The following is an 18,439-nucleotide window of genomic DNA, read 5'->3' on the forward strand; positions in this document are numbered from 1 at the left end:
CACCAATTAATTACAAGCCAAGCTGTGTGTTCCATTTGAACAAGAAATGAGTTGGGTGGTGTGTAGAAGTGATGGAGATCTGCAAGAGAAGGAGCTGCTGAGCAGCAGAGGCTGAATCTGGCACCGCCGGGGAGAGGCTAGGGATGGAGCTCTGCTCTGGACAAGGAGACAGGAAAACACCCGAGATAACCAAAAGCTCTACTGATCTTGATTCTGCATGTATTTGTGTGGCTCATGCACTGATTCAGAGACTGGATGACAGGACTTCCAAGAGTCTATCCAGCCCCAAGGACCTAGGCAATGTTTAAACGTTTCCATCAGGGATTGGCCATCCTCTGCTTCTCCAGCAACCTCTCTCTCCACTGCCAGCCTCCAGAGACAACACACTTTGTGTGAATTCCTGCTCAAACTATGTGGTTTGGCTTTGCTTCCAAGCATTTGTGTGCACAAGCCTCTCTGTCTGAAACGCCTTTCCTGCCTGGCTAGAGAACTCTTTGCCTGGTTACCTGAAAAGGTGATGGAGAAGGTCACAGGCTCAGGAGTCAGATTGGCATGGCCAGAATCCCAGCTGTGGCACTTACTGGATGTGGGAAAACTATTTAATTTCTCCATAGTCAGTTTTCTTATTTGTAAAAATGGAATAACACTTTCACTTAATTCAGAAAGTTGTTTTGTCAATTAAGTGATGAAATTTATGCAAAGTGCTTAGGACAGGCCTTGGAGAAGAGTAAATTCTAAATAATGATCCCTATTCATCAACCATATCATCATCATCGTCATCATATATGCCTCTTACTTCATCCTTGGCTCAGATGCCATCTTCTCTAGGAAGCCTCGCTTAGCCTCCAACCCCATTTCTACTCACTGCCCCCAGACAAATTAGGACCTTCTGCTTCTGGCTGCCTTGTGCACACTTACCCCATCAACCCCTTCATTTACTTCTGCCATCGTCTGTCTCCCCACTAGCCTGTGAGTACCACAACGGTCAGGCCTTGGATGGTGCCTGTTATGTATTGTTGAATTGATGACAAGTGTCATATAATGAGCATTTACGATTCTTTATAAAATGGAGAATGGCAGAACTGAGAGCCCTCCAGGTGTTGAAACAAAAGTTCCCAAGTTTACCTGCCCGTGCAATTACTTTAGGGAACATCGAAAATTCTTTAGCATTTTGAAAGATTAAAAGAGATGGAAATTTGGGGTAAAATGATTCTAAATGTGTCATCAGATATACAGTTTACAGGTAGGGGAGTGATACGAACACAAAGTCAACACATAGAGGGAAGGGCAGCTTCTGACACTGCAGCAAAGTTAAGATCCCCAAAAATCAAACAGGGGCTTAGGAGAGAAATCTTATGAAGAAGTCTTATTCCCAAAGGCCCTTCAAAAACTGGCCTCTCAACATATGCAAAGACAGAGGTACAATGATGCTTATCAGAAAGTCATTTATCATACTAAACCCGAACAAAAGTTAAATGTCCATCACTAAAGGTTTAGTTAATAAATCAGGGTAGCCCCATACAGTGGAATGCTGTCTAAATGTTAAAATGGTTATACAAAAATAGATTTGTAGACTTGGAGTGATGTTTCCAATATATTATTAAGTAGTAAGAAATGTACAATAGAGTTCGTACAGAGGGATCCTATTTTTGCTAAAAAGCGTATATAGAAAGACATATGGAGGCATATAAAGAAAATTGGGTAAGAGTATCAGCTGGCTATCTTTGGGAGTTGGGATGGTTGATAACTATTACTTCCTTATAATGATCTGTGTTTTCTGATTTTTATGATAGGTGTATATTACTTTATTTAAATTGGAAAATAACAGTTATTTCAATTTTGAAATAATATGTATGAAATGGAGCAATACATGTAAAAATATAAAATGTGCTGGGATAAGGAAGCCCTCAGCGAGCTTACCTAAACATCCTTTCACTGACTCCTTCCTCCAGCTTGCTGGTCTGGGTAGACACAACTCCAAAGGAGCCCAAAGGTTGATGCGTGATAGGAAATAGGGTCTGTTTGGAGGAAAACCCAGCCCGGGCCGGGGTCTCCTTGGGCACAGATGAGAATGGGAGGCAGGTGGCCGTGCAAGACACGGATAAGTTGACCACTTCCACTGCCTTCCGGCTGTCCAGGGGGAAGGTCTCTGGAGGGGGCAGGGGGGGAGCCATGACAGAAGGGCCTGAGTTCGGCTCTTGGTTTCCAGACACTTGGGAGTGGATGGAGTGAGTCCCAGTGGGGCACACAGTTTCTGCTTTAGGCTCAAGCTCCGGGAAGGCATCAGCTGCCGTATTAAACACCGTGGCATCAGTGATGCAAGGCAAGTCATTTTGCTCTGCTGTTGGATCCAGCTCGATAGCTTCCACTGCTGGGGGGCAGCTCAGTTCAGGCACCTGATGGGGGGAGACATCCTCAACATCCGACATGCTGCTGCTGGAAAGAGCTCCTTTCCCCATGTTCAAGTCTTTGGGCATGGCCTCTGGGGTCTCCAATAGTGCTCTATGAAAAGATCTGTTCCCAGGGGTCTCAAGTGCTATGAGACGTGGTATTGTTAAAAAACCTTTGGTTTCAACACCTGGAGGGTCCTCAGTTCTGCCATCAAGACTGCAGGGTCTTTGAGGATCAACCTGACTTTCTTTACCTTTGGGGATGTCTATATAACCAGGACCCTGATGGTCATCAGCATCCAAAATTATCTCTGCAAGGGAATGGGCAGCTCCTGCATCCTGGATTATGGAGCCACCACAAAGTTGAGAGCAGTTTCCAGGGGAATCTGTGCCCTGGACATGCATCTCTGGAGCCTCCAGGCCTCCTCCTCGCTGCCTGGTGTCTGTCTCTTCGGCTGCCTCCTCTGGGCTGCTGATTTGGGGTGCAGATACAGACTTGGTCAGCTTGGTGAGTGCCAACTCCCGCTCCTCCTCCTCGAAAGGCAAAGAGCTGATGGAGGTGAGAGAAGCCTGGATGCCACTTGGCAAACTTGTGTTGCTCTCTGTGTGCCCGCCCTCTAAGGAGTTCCTATGGAGGGCATGCCTGCGAACCAGCTGGTGCAAGACTTCCCGATCGCTGGGCAGCTCGAGGGCCCGGCTCCGCGCCTCGGACCAGGCCACTGAGCTTGGCTCACTCTCAATGCCCGAATCAGATATGATGGAGGAAGATCTCTTGATGGCCCCAGATAGTACCGACCCCTCCTCCTGCTCCTCTGGGTGAGGGTCCTTTGGGGAAGACCGAGTGTCCATGGGGTCCCTCAGAGCGGAGCTTAGCAGATCACAGGGCTCCGTCGGGATGGGTTTCGGACTCAGCAGCACTGTCCTTCCCTCTCGGTCTGCTCCCTTTCCAAGGGTGCTGAATTCATGGGGCGCTGTTTTGTCTGAAGAGACGGCATTCCGATGGCTTCTCCCTGCTGCCACTTTGCTTTGCACAACTCTGTCGAATTCACAGTTCTCTCCAGAGGCCCCGCTCTCAGGCCGAGCGTGCATGGCCACCGCAAACTCAGCTCCAGGGGGATTCTTATTGCTTGATTTCACATCAAGGTAGGTCAGTGCTGGGCCCTGGGCATCCTCCGGGCCGGGACTCCTTCTGGGCACGTCTCTATCAGCCAGCAGATGTGCTCCAACATCAGACCAACATTCTTCTTCTGGCAAACCTGCTTTGTCCTGGAGTTCACCAATTGTCAGATACACCTGAGATTCAGAGCACAGGTTTGCACGATCTGGTGTGGTAACATCCTCACCTGGATCCAGAGCTCTGATAACAGGCTCACCAGAGTCCATCTGGGGTGGCTTCCGGGAGAGCAAGACAAGGTCTTCCCTGAAAGATGATTTGCTGTTGACAGCGTGGTTCTCTTCTCTGTCTTGTAGAGTCGCTTTTGTGGGACTTATCACTGGAACATCAAAATTAGGGTAAACACTCAACTCATGCCCTACAAGAAGCAAAAAACAAACAGGAACAGCATGTTACAGGAAAAGAATCTATGCTCGTAGTCATCCACATGCCTAATGCAAAGCTGTCAAAGCCTGTGATTCTTGGTTTGTCTTTTACTAATTTTAAAGACTTTTAAATAGTTTCCCATTGTAAATATCAAAATACTTCCCCAGCCCATATTATGCAGGGTATTTACAGGGTAGAAGCAGAGACCTGGAGCCAGAATGGCCTGATTTTCAAACCCAGCATCAACATTTACCAGCTGTGGAACCCTGGACGATTATGAAACTCAATAAGCTCTTTCCCTCTTGGAGTTCACTTCCCTCAACTCTATGACGGGCGGATTTGTAGTAACCCGCAGGTCCACAGTCACAGCAGGGTTGGGATAGGAAATGACGCTACACCCGGGGAAGGCTGAGTTCTGCTTTCTCTGGAAGAACACAGCCAGGCCTGAGCTGGTGTCCTGAGGCATTCTCCTCGGTGGCACTCAGAGAACACAAAGGCACCCAGAGTCATTTTAATCCTCATAGTCAGAGGGTGGTGGCATCAATTATAATCTTTTCCTTTAGGGTAAACCGTTTTCTCTTTCTCTCTACCCCCTCTCCCCTTTCTCTGTGTCTCACACACTTGGGCAAAAATAAATGCCTGCACCACAGCTCTTGGGAGAAATTCATCTGATCCATTATTCCGTTCCCACACACACTAAGCAAAAAAAAGGGGCCGGAGCAAGAGTGAACAGAGGAGGTATAGGTTTGGACAGGGAGAGAGAACCCACAATATGGACGAACTCAAATGCTACATGTGGATAAGGAACCTGGTGTTTATAGCACAGTAAGAGGAGGCTTGGTGGAAAAAACAGAGGAAGACTTTTCAGCTTTACCACGGGCAGTAAGACTGGACACTGGAAAACCAGCGAGGTAGTAGGTGTCAAAATAGCAAAATGCTGGTTTTAATATTACATCAGTAGGAAAATGATCTAATACTAAGAGAATGAATTTGGAGTCAGATATTAATGCTATTACTTAACATTTATTTATAACTTCCTTTGTGCCAGTCACTCTTTTCCATGCTTCTACAGATTGATGTATCCATTGCTCACAAAAACCCTAGGAACAGAAATTATAACCCTTTGCACCAGCTTTCACAAGGCTACTGATTGTTGGAAGAAAGAATCAAACCCAGGCGGTCCAGGCAAGTGTCATGGCTTTAAGCAAATCACTATCACCTTGGGGCAGGGAAGTGGGTATATGTGTATATGTGTCTGTGGGGGTTGGGGGCTGGAGGAGACTACAGAGAATGCACAGAGAATTTCAGAGTGTCTGGAACACAGAATGTATTCAAGTCATGGTCCCATAGCAGACCATGGGCAAATGCTACTATTTTATTATGGAAATGGAACTCTTATTTCTTATTTTTCACTGCAATAAAAGAGTGGAATGCAAATATATCTGGTATCCGCAATGGAAAGTATGAATATTAAATCAGCCAATTCTTTGAGGAAAGGGGAAGTAGTTCTTTATTTGCTAATGTTCTTAGCCTGGGATTCAAAAAATCATCAATATCAATATATCATGAAAGAACACGAAGGTCAAGAAAGCTTTGAATTTTGAGTGGGGAAGCAGAAAATGCTGGAAAAGTAGTTTGGGGGATGCATATGTAGACACACACACACAAACACACCATGAAAGAACATGTTAATGCAAAGTTTTAAGCTAGTTTTGACCATTTGGCTCCTCTGCCATTTCTAGAGCTCACACACATTTTAGCCGTCATACACTGTGTTGACACTAGATGTCAGAATACAACCGAGAACCAAACAGCATCTTATGCAAGTTTATTTGCTGTGCTGTCCTTGGAAGTCACCTAGACTTGAACATCCGACAAATCTCAGATTGCAGAGATTCTGTTATTTAGCCATTTTGACCCATCACTTAAATTGTGGGGCCTCCAAGCAAAATGGTTTAAAAGCTTTCACAAAAAGTAGAACATGGGCTTTTGAATCAGAGTGAACTGGACCTAAATGTTGACTTTTATAAGTTTTGTGATCTTTAGTAAATACTTATTTACATACTCTTTGTGTCTCAGTTTCTCATCTCTGAAATAGCCTGTGAGTTTTTTAATAGCACTAAAGAGATAGCGCACATAAAACTTCCAGCATAGGGTCTGGCTTTTTCTGTTCTTTTACAGGAGGACCACAGGCTTATTTGGCTCTGTTAGCTGTCATAGTTCCCTGGGTTTCCATGAGCAGGGCTGTGGAGCTGACACTCACTGCCTGCCCAAGGGGCCCTGGGCTTTCTCCAGGTGACCTTTCAGTTCCTTGACAAAATCTTTGCAACCCCAACAAAACACTGTGCAAAACAGATTGCAATTTAGATACATAAATGCAAACAAATACATATACACATATTATCTTTTCTACGTGAAATGAGCCATCTGCTAATTCACTTATTTATTCAGCCCTGTTTCTTCAGTGCTTTGCCTGGCCTGTGACTTAAAAGCAGGAGCTCCAAAGAAGGCTGAAGTGAGTATCACTAAGTCGGCAAGAAGCGACTTCGTATTCCAATTACACATTTGGGAACAGAAAGACTGTTCATCTGACTCTTATGTCACTCTGGTGAGGTGAAGAATTGGTTCCCTTGCTGTAGGTGAAAACTCCAAGGCACGAGATATAACTGCACCCCAGAAGGAGAGGTTTATTCTTTTTCTCTATATTTCCTGTTTTATTTGATTGACTTCTCAATGTCACTGCAACAAGGACATTTCAAATAACTCAATTGACCTTAGTTCTTGCTTCTCCTCTCTGAACCGATGAAACTACTTCATCCATTCGGCCCCTCCGTGTGGCGGATGACCGATAGAGGGAACACCTGACCAGAACCCACAGGTGAGCCACATTCCCGAGCCCTTGCACAGAAAGACCAACCTGCCGCAGGGCTGTCCACGTAGCGGTCCTCGAAGATGACGGGCAGCGTGTTCCAGTCGCCGTCGATGTCCAGGCACTCTGCGGGCAGCGGGGGCAGGCTGCTGAGGTACTCTGAGTTCCGCACGTCCAGGGACAGCTGGCTGTGGGTCTGCGTCCTGGGGGGACCGTGTCAGAAGGGTCTCAGGGTCTTAGAATTGCCACACTACCCCTCCAACCCCAAGGAAACATCCAGAAAACAGCCCTGTTCACAACTCTGACAATCCAACCACCTGCCTGTCCACCCCACCCACCCCAGCCCCCAAACCCATAATCTGCTTTGCACTTGAAACTGGGCTACATACTAAGGCTACAGAGGACATGGAGATATGAAAGAAGGGCAATGAGTATGCTAACTACCACTTTCAAGGGATGCGAGTAGGTTTCTATGCAGCTGGGAAGCTTAAATTAGTATTTTTGAGGGGAAAATTTAAATCTACAGCCCTTCACTCTTGCTTCCCTAACCTTTTATAGCACTTAGGGTCTGAACCATATTTTGTGACATTTGAACTAAAAACCAACTAAAATTGCAGTTAAGCTTCTTGTGTGGGCCTCCTTGATTAGGGCACAAACGCCCCTAGTTCAGGGACCATGGGTTTTCGGCTCCTCCATGTAGGAAAACGAACGCCTCCTATTCTTCTCCTGTGACCAAGCATCCTCCCACCTGTGGGAATTTGATCCCAGAGTTTAGAATAATCAGTCTACCTAATTCAAAGGCTGGGGTGGTGGAAAGTGGTTATTTCCTTCTTTACAAGTCCCTGTGGAAGAGATAAAGTTTACTTTTCCCATGAACTTAAAAGTATTCACGTTCCATTATTTTCCTCTGTGCCATCTCCCTCACTCCTCCCCAAGGGAAGAGGACAGCCTGATTGGATCCGTGAGTTTGGAAGAACTGAGCATGCACAGCTAGTTTCTGTCTCTCTGTCTGTCTGTCATCTCTTTGTGGAGCGGCCTGGCCTCTGGACGCCCCCCCTTCTCTGCAGGTTGCCTTCCCCTCTGCAAAACAGCTTTGTATTTGGGGAACTCTACCCAAGTCCAGACCAACTTTTCTAATTCAATATTATCAGTTACAAGACTGATATGTTTATTTCTTTCTGTCTGGCTCCTACATCTTATTTCTCAATTGGGTCTTAACCCAGGAGAAAGATGGAGCAGAATTTATTGCCTTCCTTAAAGCCCTGAGGCTGATGAAATGTAATGACTCGTTGAATACGAATATTTCAATGCCATTTTGTTGTGGTCAATTCTAGCACTGCTTCTTAGTCACCATGAGAGCCTAGAACTTCTGGTCCAGGGTTGAAGTTATGAAAATACATGTTGACAGACCCCCAGTGTGCTGAGGACTGTGGGAGCAGGCTGGGGCATAAACCTAGAGGAATGAAACTTGATTTCTGAGCCGAAAAAGCTTACAGAGTCATGGACAAGCGAGGCGGTTACAGGGGTGACAAGAATACAGCAGGGTGAGTGGGGGTGTGGTGGGGGGAGACCCTCCTAGAACGGAGCTTCTTGAGCCCAGGGGTTTGCAGAAGTGTCCCCAGTGTTCAGCATGTGCTGGGAAGGCGACTAAAGATGCTAAGGGGCACTCAGGAAGCAAGGCCAGCCTCTGGCCACAAGATCAGAGTCACACACGGGCCAGAAGGGCCGCTGAGGATCGTCAGGCACCCTTGGCTGAGGCAGGTAGCGGGGAAGCAGTCCCAGCAGGGGTGCTCTTTCCTCTTGACAAACATCAATGATACAGACCATTGGTATCTGCCCACCAGCCCTTCTGCTGTCCCCTCATCCTATTTTATTTTATTCCACGATCTGTATGACCTTCTAACACACTCCACCTGTCCTCCGCATGGCCTGACTCTTGCTCACTGATTTTCCCAGGTGACTTGAACAAAGCCCAGCACAGGGCGGGCAATCAGTACTTATTTGTAAAATGAATGAATGAATCAACACGATATATGCAAGAAAGAGGGAGGTGCGAACCACGCCCAGACGCGCAGCATGGACAATGGAGAGGGGCAGAGGGGAAGCGACTGAGGCGGTTGGGGCTGGCACGTGAAGGTCCCCGATGCCTTCTTGAATCCAGGTGTCCTAGGTGGGCAACGGAGAAGCAGTGGAGGCTGAGAAACGCCCCAGCTAAGTCCGTTTTTACAAAGATATTCTGACCAAAGAGTGAGTCTGTGAATATGTGTGCTACGTGTATGGAATGGGTAACATGCATACACATCTTCATATGTGCATTTGTTTGTGTGTGCGTCTCTATGTACGCATACGTGTGCGTGTGTTTATATGTGTGTGGTGTGTTAGAAAGTATGTGAAAGAGTGGAATATGTGTGTTCATGTGTGTGTGTGTGTGTGTATGTGTGTGTGTTCGTCCATGTGTATATGGGAGCATGTTGCTGCCTGTGTGTGTACGGGGGTGTGTTCATGCACACATGTGTGGGAGCACATTGCTGCATGTGAGAGAGTGTGTGTTTGCATGTGTATTCACACATGCATATGTGGGAGTGTGTTGCTGTATGTATGTAGGGGGGTAGAACATCTGCCAGGAAGAAAGGAGTACTGGATGTGAGAGGTCAATTAGGAGACAACAAGAATATTTAACGAGACTGTAGGGAATTGTGAAAGTGCCTTTTGGTCTGGATTAAGGAAGCTGCAGTGAGGATGTGGACAAGGGATTGGAATCAAGTTCTTTATTAGCAAAGCTCTGAAGAAATCCTGATTCTAGGCTGATGCTCCAAGGCCCTGCATGGTCCTCGCCCCACTGGTTTTCTCCTGTGACACAGCACAGTGACCAGGTCCTCCCTCCGGGCACGTGCCCTGGCTGTTCCCTCTGAGTGAAACGCACCTTCCTCCAGGGCTCCCTCCAGGGCTCCTTCCAGGGCCTTTCCGTAGCTAAAACGTCACATTCTCAGAGATCCTCTCCCTCAGCACCCACCATAGAGCACAAACACACTCCCACGCACCCCAGTCAACCCCAGTCAATCATTTTCTATTACTGGGTTTTAGTTCCTTAGCACTATCTGAACTTTTCTTGCTTAATTCTTTGCAGCTGTATTTTTGCCTTCTCCCCCCAGTGATAAGTTGCTTGAAGGAAGGGACCTTGTCTGCCTTTTTTTTTCTAAAATCACTGCAGGTAAAGTCCCCAAATCAGTGTCTGGAGCATATAATCAACCAAAAATCACATGGAGAGAGGGAGGAATGGAGGGAGGGAGGGAGAGAAGGAGAACAAATACGTTAGCAATTAAGAGAGGCATTACTAAACAAGAAATCCCCATTTCACAGCATCAGTGGGTTTCAAGCAGGAATCTGAATTCTATCTGCTTTTCCCTTTTCACGCCTTTCACCATCCCGCCTCCCAACCCGGCCTGAGCCAGGGAAGTGGGAAGACACTGGCTGGGAATGAAGCTCGGCCCGGGCAGCCTTCCGAACACTTGTTTGCACAGGCACCCTCCATGTGTGTGTCTCCTGCTCTGTGTCATGGCCACCTCCTCACCCACCTAAAAGGCACCCAAGGGAGCTGGGCCTGCATGTAAATCAGCACCTCTGCATGCAGACAGAGGCGCCCACATCTGTGCCTCCAAGCAGGCAGCCAGGATTTCAATGCAGGCACTGCCGCAGCCAGCAGGACCGTGTCTTAGGAGCACCGGCCTGGATGAGCACCTGCTTCAGCGTCTGGTTCCCACACGGACTCCAGGAACACAGTCCAGAAGCAGAAGGACACTTCCATTTTAGAGGCTGAACACTCATTTTGCTTTATTTCCTCTCATTTCTTTTTTTAAGAACATGGCTCAACCCTGTACAGAGGAGCTTTAGCAATGGGCGGGGGAAATGTGGGCTCTGGACACTGACAGATTTGTGTTTGTGCCCTTAGCTCACTGTGCCATCAAGATAAGTTACTTAACCTGTCTGAGCCTGGGTTTCCCCAGTTCCTCCCTCTGTAAAGTGGGGGTAATATCAGTAGCTACTTCTCAGAGTTAAGGTGAGAATTAAATGAGCCAGTGCACTTGGCACAGTTTTTTACTGGAGAGATCTCAATAGGCTGTGAGCACCACGAAGGCAGGTGAACTGTCTATTGTGTTCAATCCTGTATGCATCATATGTTGTAGAATGAATGATTGAAAATGTAAATAATGTTATAATTATTAATGCAAGAAATGTAAATGACAAAGTGATGTCTCAATTATCATTGTCATGGAAATTAATACATTTGTTTAGATCTTCAAACCCACACTTATCCGTTCAATAAAGTTTGACTGAATGCCTCGCTATTGGATGAAAAGCACTGGCTAGACAATGGTAATAATTATGGAGGGATAATAAAACACAACCCCAAGTACTAGCTGGGTCTAAATCATTGTTTTAAGCATTTTAAAAAAATTTACACAGTAAGAAATGCTCTCCATTTTACATGGAAACCCAGTACAATCATGCACACACACTCCCAGAAACATATACTCACAGACACACATGCTGAAATAAATGTTTCAGGAAGCATTTCTTACCCTTAAAGCCTATCCTATCCTATCCTATCCTATCCTATCCTATCCTATCCTATCCTATCCTATCCTAGTTCAGTTAAAAAGTGCTGTCCCAAATCCACTCAGTTTATTTCACAGCCCACAAAATGACTGTGAACAATTGTTTGGGAAAACACAATCTAGTTCAAGGTTGGACAAGATGTGTCTTGACGGATGGGTTTCACCTGGGCCGCTTTGTATTTCCACTTGTCCATCCTGACTTAGGAGCACAGTTCTGCCTGCTGTGCAGACAGGAAGACCTCTGGGCGGAGGTTACTTTCTCTCCACCGCTGGTGTCTGGAGGAGCCGCTGCTCACACACGGCTGCCAGCACCACACAGCACCTGCTCACCACGTCAGCCCAAGGCTCTCTCTGTTCACAACACTCCCTAACTATCTTCTAGCAATTTTCCTCATCTGGAATAAATGCTCCTCTCTGTTTTATAGTTCTTCTTACTCGACCTCATTAAAAGCCTACTTTCTTCTGAATAGTCTCCTCTCTATTCTGTTCTATGCTTTTCTATGTTCATGGCTACTCTTAATTGAATGCTGACACATTTCTCTAAATAACTCTACAGGATGCACATTATGATCTCCCACGTATCTGCAGGGCTCAGTCCCTCACCTGCTTCAGGTCCTGATCAAATGTCACTTTCTCGGGGGGGACATCCATGCAGCACTATGAATGAGCTCTTTCTCCCTCTCACACTGATATGCTTCCCTGTAGCACTGTTAGCTGGCATGTTATACTGATTTTTTGACTTTTACCACTAGAACATAAGTTCCATGAGACAGGGAATTTGTCTGTTTTGTTCACTGATGAATATCCAACACCAAAAATAGTGACTGGCACATAGCTGACACTAAATAGACAGTTGTTGAATGAATGAATCTCCATTTACAGATAAGAAGTTGAGCCCCAAAAGGTTCAGGAACCAATTTGATATCATAGGTACTATAAGTAACAGAATCCAGATTTATAGCCAAGTATATGAGATCTGAAATGCCACATTTTTTTCCACTATACCAATCTGCCAGTAAAAAAAAAAAAAAAACAAATAGCAAAACAAACAAAAAACCACCACCACCAAAAACAAAAACATTAGTCATAATTACCACGGTTTAATTACCACCAATTCTTTATCCTAGTCCATAAGGCCCCGTATGACCTGGTGCCTGTCTAACTCTCCGGCCCTGCCTCTGACCCCTTCTCCTACTTGCTCACCCCATTCTAGCTACACCTGTCTTCTTGCTGCTTCTTAAACAGTAAGTCCATATCAGGGACTTTACAACAGCTATTCCCTCTGCCTAAACATTCTTCCCCCATATCTTAGCATGGCTCTAAGCCCAGTCTCTGTTCAGCTGTCACATCCTCAGACTTTCTTCAATCATGCTGGATAAGCCAGCTCCTACCCCACACCTAGCACTGAATCCAGTTCTTACTACTGGCTTGTAAGAGCTGATTGTGTGCATCTCTTTCTAATTCCATGTTTGGTGATAGTCTGAACCCAGCCATGGTGGGAGTATTTACACCACAGTAATCAGCAAACCCTACAATCCAGAGTTTTTGTGTGCTTTTCTGGTAGCTGGTTGTTAAACATTTGCCCTAAACATTCTCATCTTTTCCTATGCCCTTACCTTGTTGTATATTTCTTCACTGTCATGACCTGGGATGCTGTAATTTATTTATTCCTGCTCTATTCCCCCACTGGAATAAGTGACCCATTACAACAGTCTTTGATTTCCTCTCTGCTGTATCCCCAGTGCCTAAGTGTGCAATGAATATTTGTTTAACTCACTAATCATACCTTTTCTGAGCAGAGAGCCTTTGGCTTGCACTGCATGTGCTATATTCCACATGCATGAATTTTCTCATTTGATCCTCACAACTATTATCTTTCTACCATTTCATGGAAAAGGAAACTAAGGCTTGGTGAAGTTTAAAAAAAAAAAAACAACAACCTTTCTCAAGGACTCACCCACTGTGAGTCATCAGCGGAGTAACAGGGTTCTGAACCCAGCCCACCTGACTGCTCTATCACCTGCACTTTGTACAAATGGTTGCATTCTAGCATAGCTTCCCAGGAGAATACTCGCCTATGTGTCTGCAGCCTCCACGTGTGCTCACATTCCCTGAGAACACAACCATGGCCCAGGATTCTAGGGTCACCTATCATTGTGGTGACCTGGGGAAGCAGGTTTGCTGTGGTAGTCCTGATCTGCAGTATTTTTGCCGAGTGGCTATCAAAATTAGATTTACCTTTGTCAGATTAGCTGTTATGATTTTAGTTTTGCAAACTACATTCAGCTAGTTCTATCTGGGGGTTAGAATGAATGAATGAATGAATGAACAAACAACTCAAGATATTTCTAGAAGAGTTATGTTAACATGAAATGTCTTTCCTTAGTGCTCCTCCCACTGTTAGAATCAATGAGGTAAATTGCAAATGTTCTTCTACTTTCCAAACAGAGAAAATAAGATTATAAAAACGAGGGTGTAAAGGTCTTGAATGATGGATGAATCTCAAGTGTTTCTCCTGCTAGATTTACCATGACAACTCAGAGCTGATTCCATTCACATTTATTTTTTGAGGTGAACAAATCACTTACAAACAAAAATCTTGGTCTAGAGTGGCAAAGATCAAAACATATTGGAGGAAGCTCTGTAGGGACTGTAAGGGAAACCTGTAAGAGAAGATGGCCTCATCGTTCTTCAACCCTCTGACCAAATGTCTTGAGTACTTTTTAATTTTTTTGGAGGAAGGCAAACTTAAGAAACCTATCCTAATTAGGAAGCCCAGGCTTAACTCGTATGCTGAATGCACTCCTTCCCTACTGCAGAGTCCCAGGTGAATTCTATGTTTCCTTCTGGCACAGCTGTGGCCACATCACCTGCTTCTAATTCATTTTGCAAAGACAGCACAGATGTCTTCAGAGACCTAAGAAGTCCTGATTCTGTCCTACAGAGGCAGGATAACACTCAACAAAAGACAGCTTTGGCTATTGACCTCTGCCACCTGCCAGCTCCCTCCAGCCCAAGTTGTCTAACTCTTTTGTCTGCAGAGGGATCACCAACCGAACATGCAGGGGTGGGAAGATGAAGTGAAGAAGTTACTTTAAACAGGAATGTCTTGCGTGGCTACTTTTAGGGAGTGAATTGGGAATGGAAAGGAATACTTACAGATTTTCCTGAAAGGTCAGGACTGCAAGTTTTTGGTGCTCCATGTAAAAGAAGGCCTCAGAAAACCTTCGGACCTGCGGGATAAAACCATGTAAATAGTGTAACCCCTTGGGTGGCTATTATCTCCATGTTTTAAAGGAAACTGAGGTTCGAAGAGGGAAGTGGTTTGTAGTAATAGGAGAAGAACTCTGCCCACAACCCAAGCTTCCCTAACCACGGCCCCTCCTCTTCCAGCAGTTTCCCTCGCTCATGCCTAGATCTTAGCGCACACCTGGCTCATGGTAACCATCTAATGGGTGCTTATGAATACATTCTTGCACTGCTTGCTATCATTTTTATGTTCAGGTCTTATTTATTCTACTGGAAGTTAAGTTCCCTTGCAAACAGGGACCATAAATAAATGCAAAAGAAACTGAATTGGCAGAGCTGTCGTTTCAATGTATTTCTTAGGCACTGGTAGACGCTGGCCCTCAGGCATTTGATTGTTTTGCTCCAAATGAGAAGATCAGCATCGATATTTCTGAATTTAATATGAATGCACATGCACCCAAGCTGGTGGCAAAGAAATACACTAAAAATGAGGTCTTACCTTTGCAAATACTAAAAAAAAAAAAAGTTTCAAAGACTCTGCTATCATATGAAGTGGTCAAGGAGGGGACTTTATAAAGGAGAGAACAGAGCTTCAGCAGGTCAAGAAGCTCATAAAGTCACATGGTGAGTTCAGGGTGGAGTCAGGACTAGCACTCAGATCTTTAGAGGCCAATCCAAATTCTTATTCTGTTTAATAAACTGACTCTCCTAAAGCTCCCTTGAGAGAGTACTGACAGGTGATTGCAGCGTCGATGCCATTTGGCAGCTTACCCTCAAGGTGTGATGTTCCTGGGTGAGATAAGTGGTCACTTGGGAGTGCAGGGTGACCGTGTCCAGGAACTGGGTCCACAGAGCCATCAGGTGGGAGGCCAGCCAGGCAAGGTCCTTACTTATCTGCTCAGCTATTTTCTCTGGATTGTTCAACATCTGGAGAAAGAAAAAGGTGGTGGTCAATGCCCCCCCACTCTGTTAAGTTACTGTAGATTTGGCGGACTTCTCTGTTTCTCATGACTCTCCTTTTTCTGTACGCCTGTGACGTTATATTACATCTCATAGCCCTATAGGATTGTTTTTATCATATCACTCTCAATCTGAGAGTTAAAGAAACAGTGATGATAATAAAATATTTAGGTAGTTCTTCACAGTCTACAAAACATCCAAAGGCTTTAGTCCTGTCCATAAGGTCACCCTGCTATGTGTACAAAAAGTTGGCATTCTAGCATCATTTATGAAGCCTAGGGTTTAAATGAGCATCTTCCATGTGCCACATGCATGCCTGGAATAAGCAGAGACACAGAGATGCATAAAAGAGGGTCTCTGCCTTCAGGGAGCTTCATTCAGTGGGACAGATAGGAAAGTGGGTTGGCAATCAAAAGTGCTGTGGTGCTCTCTATCAGGGATGATAGAGCAAGGGCACATAACTATAGACCTTCAAAACCATGCCTCTGTGCCTTCTTTGTCTTGTGACTCAGTTTTCTCATCTGTAAAATGAGCATGCAAAGCAAATAGCTGCTTTTTTAATGTAATAACACATAGGAAGATGTAAAAGGCAATGCCTAATTTGAAACACTGGATGTTCCTTTTTTTGTTCTCTAAAGACCTGATGTTCTTTTAGAACTAAAGTCTGATGCTAGCTGAAGGCATGGCAGGTGGGGAGAGGGCATTTGGGAGTAAGAAAATGAGGGAAGGGAAAATTTTGCACACAGTAAGCCTTTCTAAATGTTGGCTACTGCTGCTTTGTAACTAATGACTAGCTCCCAGATGCAGGTTATTGTTCAACTGTAGCATTTTTGAGCTGCTTCTTCCAAGAGGTAACATCAGTGTTTGATAACTACCCAGGCTGCAAAGCTTCAAAATGCGTGAATGGCATTATTTCCAGCACTGACTCTGTGGGAGGCAGGGATCAAACAGGGAATGTCCACTTCTGGCTCACTCTCATGACACAACATGGCCAGAAGAGTTAAGAAGCAGAAAAGCAAGGACTGGGTAGAGGCATTTGGGGACTTGGTCACTGGAAAACCTCTGAACTGGATGGCAAGGTTTTTGGATGGACTAGAGTGGTTCATCTTTAGATACTCCAGTCAACAACCCTTGCTGCTGAGGACAAACTTTTATGTCGACACTCAGCACCACTTTGCCCCAACACATTTTCAGGCTTGCCTCTGGCTCTGTCCCTTCCTGGCTTTGACCCAGTGCCCCAGACGCAACTCACCTGCTTCCAATAACCCGGGCACACCTGGCTATTTCCAACTCCAAGCTCTTGACCAGGCTGCGCCGTCACCTTGGAATGCCCTCTCTTCTCACCTTCCAGTCTCCTTCCTCCTCTTCACCACCTTGGACTTATCAATCATCCACCAGGTAACCCTTCGAGGGACCCGTGCAATGTCATCTTATTTCGGATGACTCGTGGTACTTCCAGTTTGCTCCGGTGTAAAGCTGACCTCCCTCTCCTCGAGGACCACTTGACCTTGAACAGAGCCCTCTCAGCACCTCCAGCCCTATAGTGCTCCTTTTACTCCCTGATCCCTCCCTCGTCTGCATTTTGAGCCTTGGCCTTCTCAGTATTCCCAATGCACAAAGGTTGGCAGAGAATGTAAACTTAGTCTCTCTTTGAATAAATACATGATTTTGTGAGATACGTACCAAGGTACCCCATGCCTCAATAACTTACACTGCCCTCCTTATTCTGTCACCCACAGTGCCCCCCACACCCCCACTGCAGTGAAGCCAGCAAAGACTGCAGGGGTTCTGAGTTCAGCCACCAGAATGAAAAAGGCAAAAATAAAAAGCTATGTATTAAATGTGTCTTTGGGAGATTTTTTTTTTTTTTTATTCTCAGTTTACAATAGACACGGCTCCAAAGGAAGCTGCTACTTAAGCCACAGGAGAACATCCCTCCTTTCCCGGATGCCTGGGCCTGTGCAATTACAGGTGATGGGCTTGGAGGGGCGTCTCCTGCAGGGCCAAGGAGCAGCCCGTTGTGCTGACAAGGATGGGATTTTGACCCAATGCCGTCTCCGGTGAGACCGCCTGAAAAAATTGCTCAGCCGCTGCCCCTGCTGCAGCCCCTCCCAGCTTACCCTCCCCGGGGGCTGCAGGGGGTCCTTTGCCCCCTTGCTCTGCCTGTTGCCTGTTTATTATGCCTGGGGGGCTGCTGAGCTCTGGGGAGCCAAAGCAAAATAACAGCCTGGTATAAGGTTTTCAGTCTAGTTACAACTATTTATTTAGATAGTTAAAAAAAACATAAAAACGCTACAGAGGACTACTGAAGTGACACACACTGAGTGTGTGGAAAGTGCGTGGAGGGCTCCCTGGAGGAGGTGATGCCTGCATTGTGTCTTCAAGGTAAGCAGACCGTAGCAAAGAGAAGCCTGTTTTACGTTCCCTGGACAAGTCATGGTCCCTCACAGAGGTTCTCCATCCCAGCTGCCCTTTAGAATCACTGTGAGACTAAAAGACTACAGGCGTCTGGGCTGCATCTCAGAATCTCTGAGTACAGACACTCGCATTTTTAAAAAGTTCCCCAGATGCTCAGGTCTGCAAACCCCTATAGGAGGAGCAACCCCTGCCTTTGCACATTGCCTTTGTCTGGACAGTCTCTCCTGAACCCTCAACGGGCATCTCATAAAACACTGGCAAGAACGACAGCTGACGGGGGACACTTGGCGCTAAGTGCTTTATAGCAATTAACTTTCTTTATCCTACCAATCCGACCAGGTAGGTGCCTTGTTATCACGCCTACTTACAGATGAAGTAAGCAAGGCACTAGTGGTGA

The 18,439-nt window shown here is 45.8% G+C and overlaps 1 protein-coding gene across 2 annotated transcripts in view; it reads right to left on the reverse strand.

Moving 5' to 3' along the window:
- The window catches only part of FAM135B (family with sequence similarity 135 member B), a 322,870-nt gene that overhangs the window by 32,028 nt on the left and 272,403 nt on the right, over positions 1 to 18,439 (reverse strand). For both annotated transcript variants that reach the window (XR_005211678.1, XM_037803310.1), the window contains exons 10-13: positions 15,436 to 15,591; positions 14,575 to 14,648; positions 6,848 to 7,002; positions 1,921 to 3,922 (exon numbers count right to left, since the gene is read on the reverse strand). Coding sequence is in view for 1 of the 2 variants with exons in the window: in XM_037803310.1 (XP_037659238.1) it covers positions 1,921 to 3,922; positions 6,848 to 7,002; positions 14,575 to 14,648; positions 15,436 to 15,591 (2,387 nt within the window). In the remaining variant the exon portion in view is untranslated. The remainder of the gene's footprint in view (positions 1 to 1,920; positions 3,923 to 6,847; positions 7,003 to 14,574; positions 14,649 to 15,435; positions 15,592 to 18,439) is intronic.

The sequence above is a fragment of the Choloepus didactylus genome, chromosome 14 (assembly GCF_015220235.1).
Source record: "Choloepus didactylus isolate mChoDid1 chromosome 14, mChoDid1.pri, whole genome shotgun sequence".
In the NCBI taxonomy this organism is placed as follows: domain Eukaryota; kingdom Metazoa; phylum Chordata; class Mammalia; order Pilosa; family Megalonychidae; genus Choloepus; species Choloepus didactylus.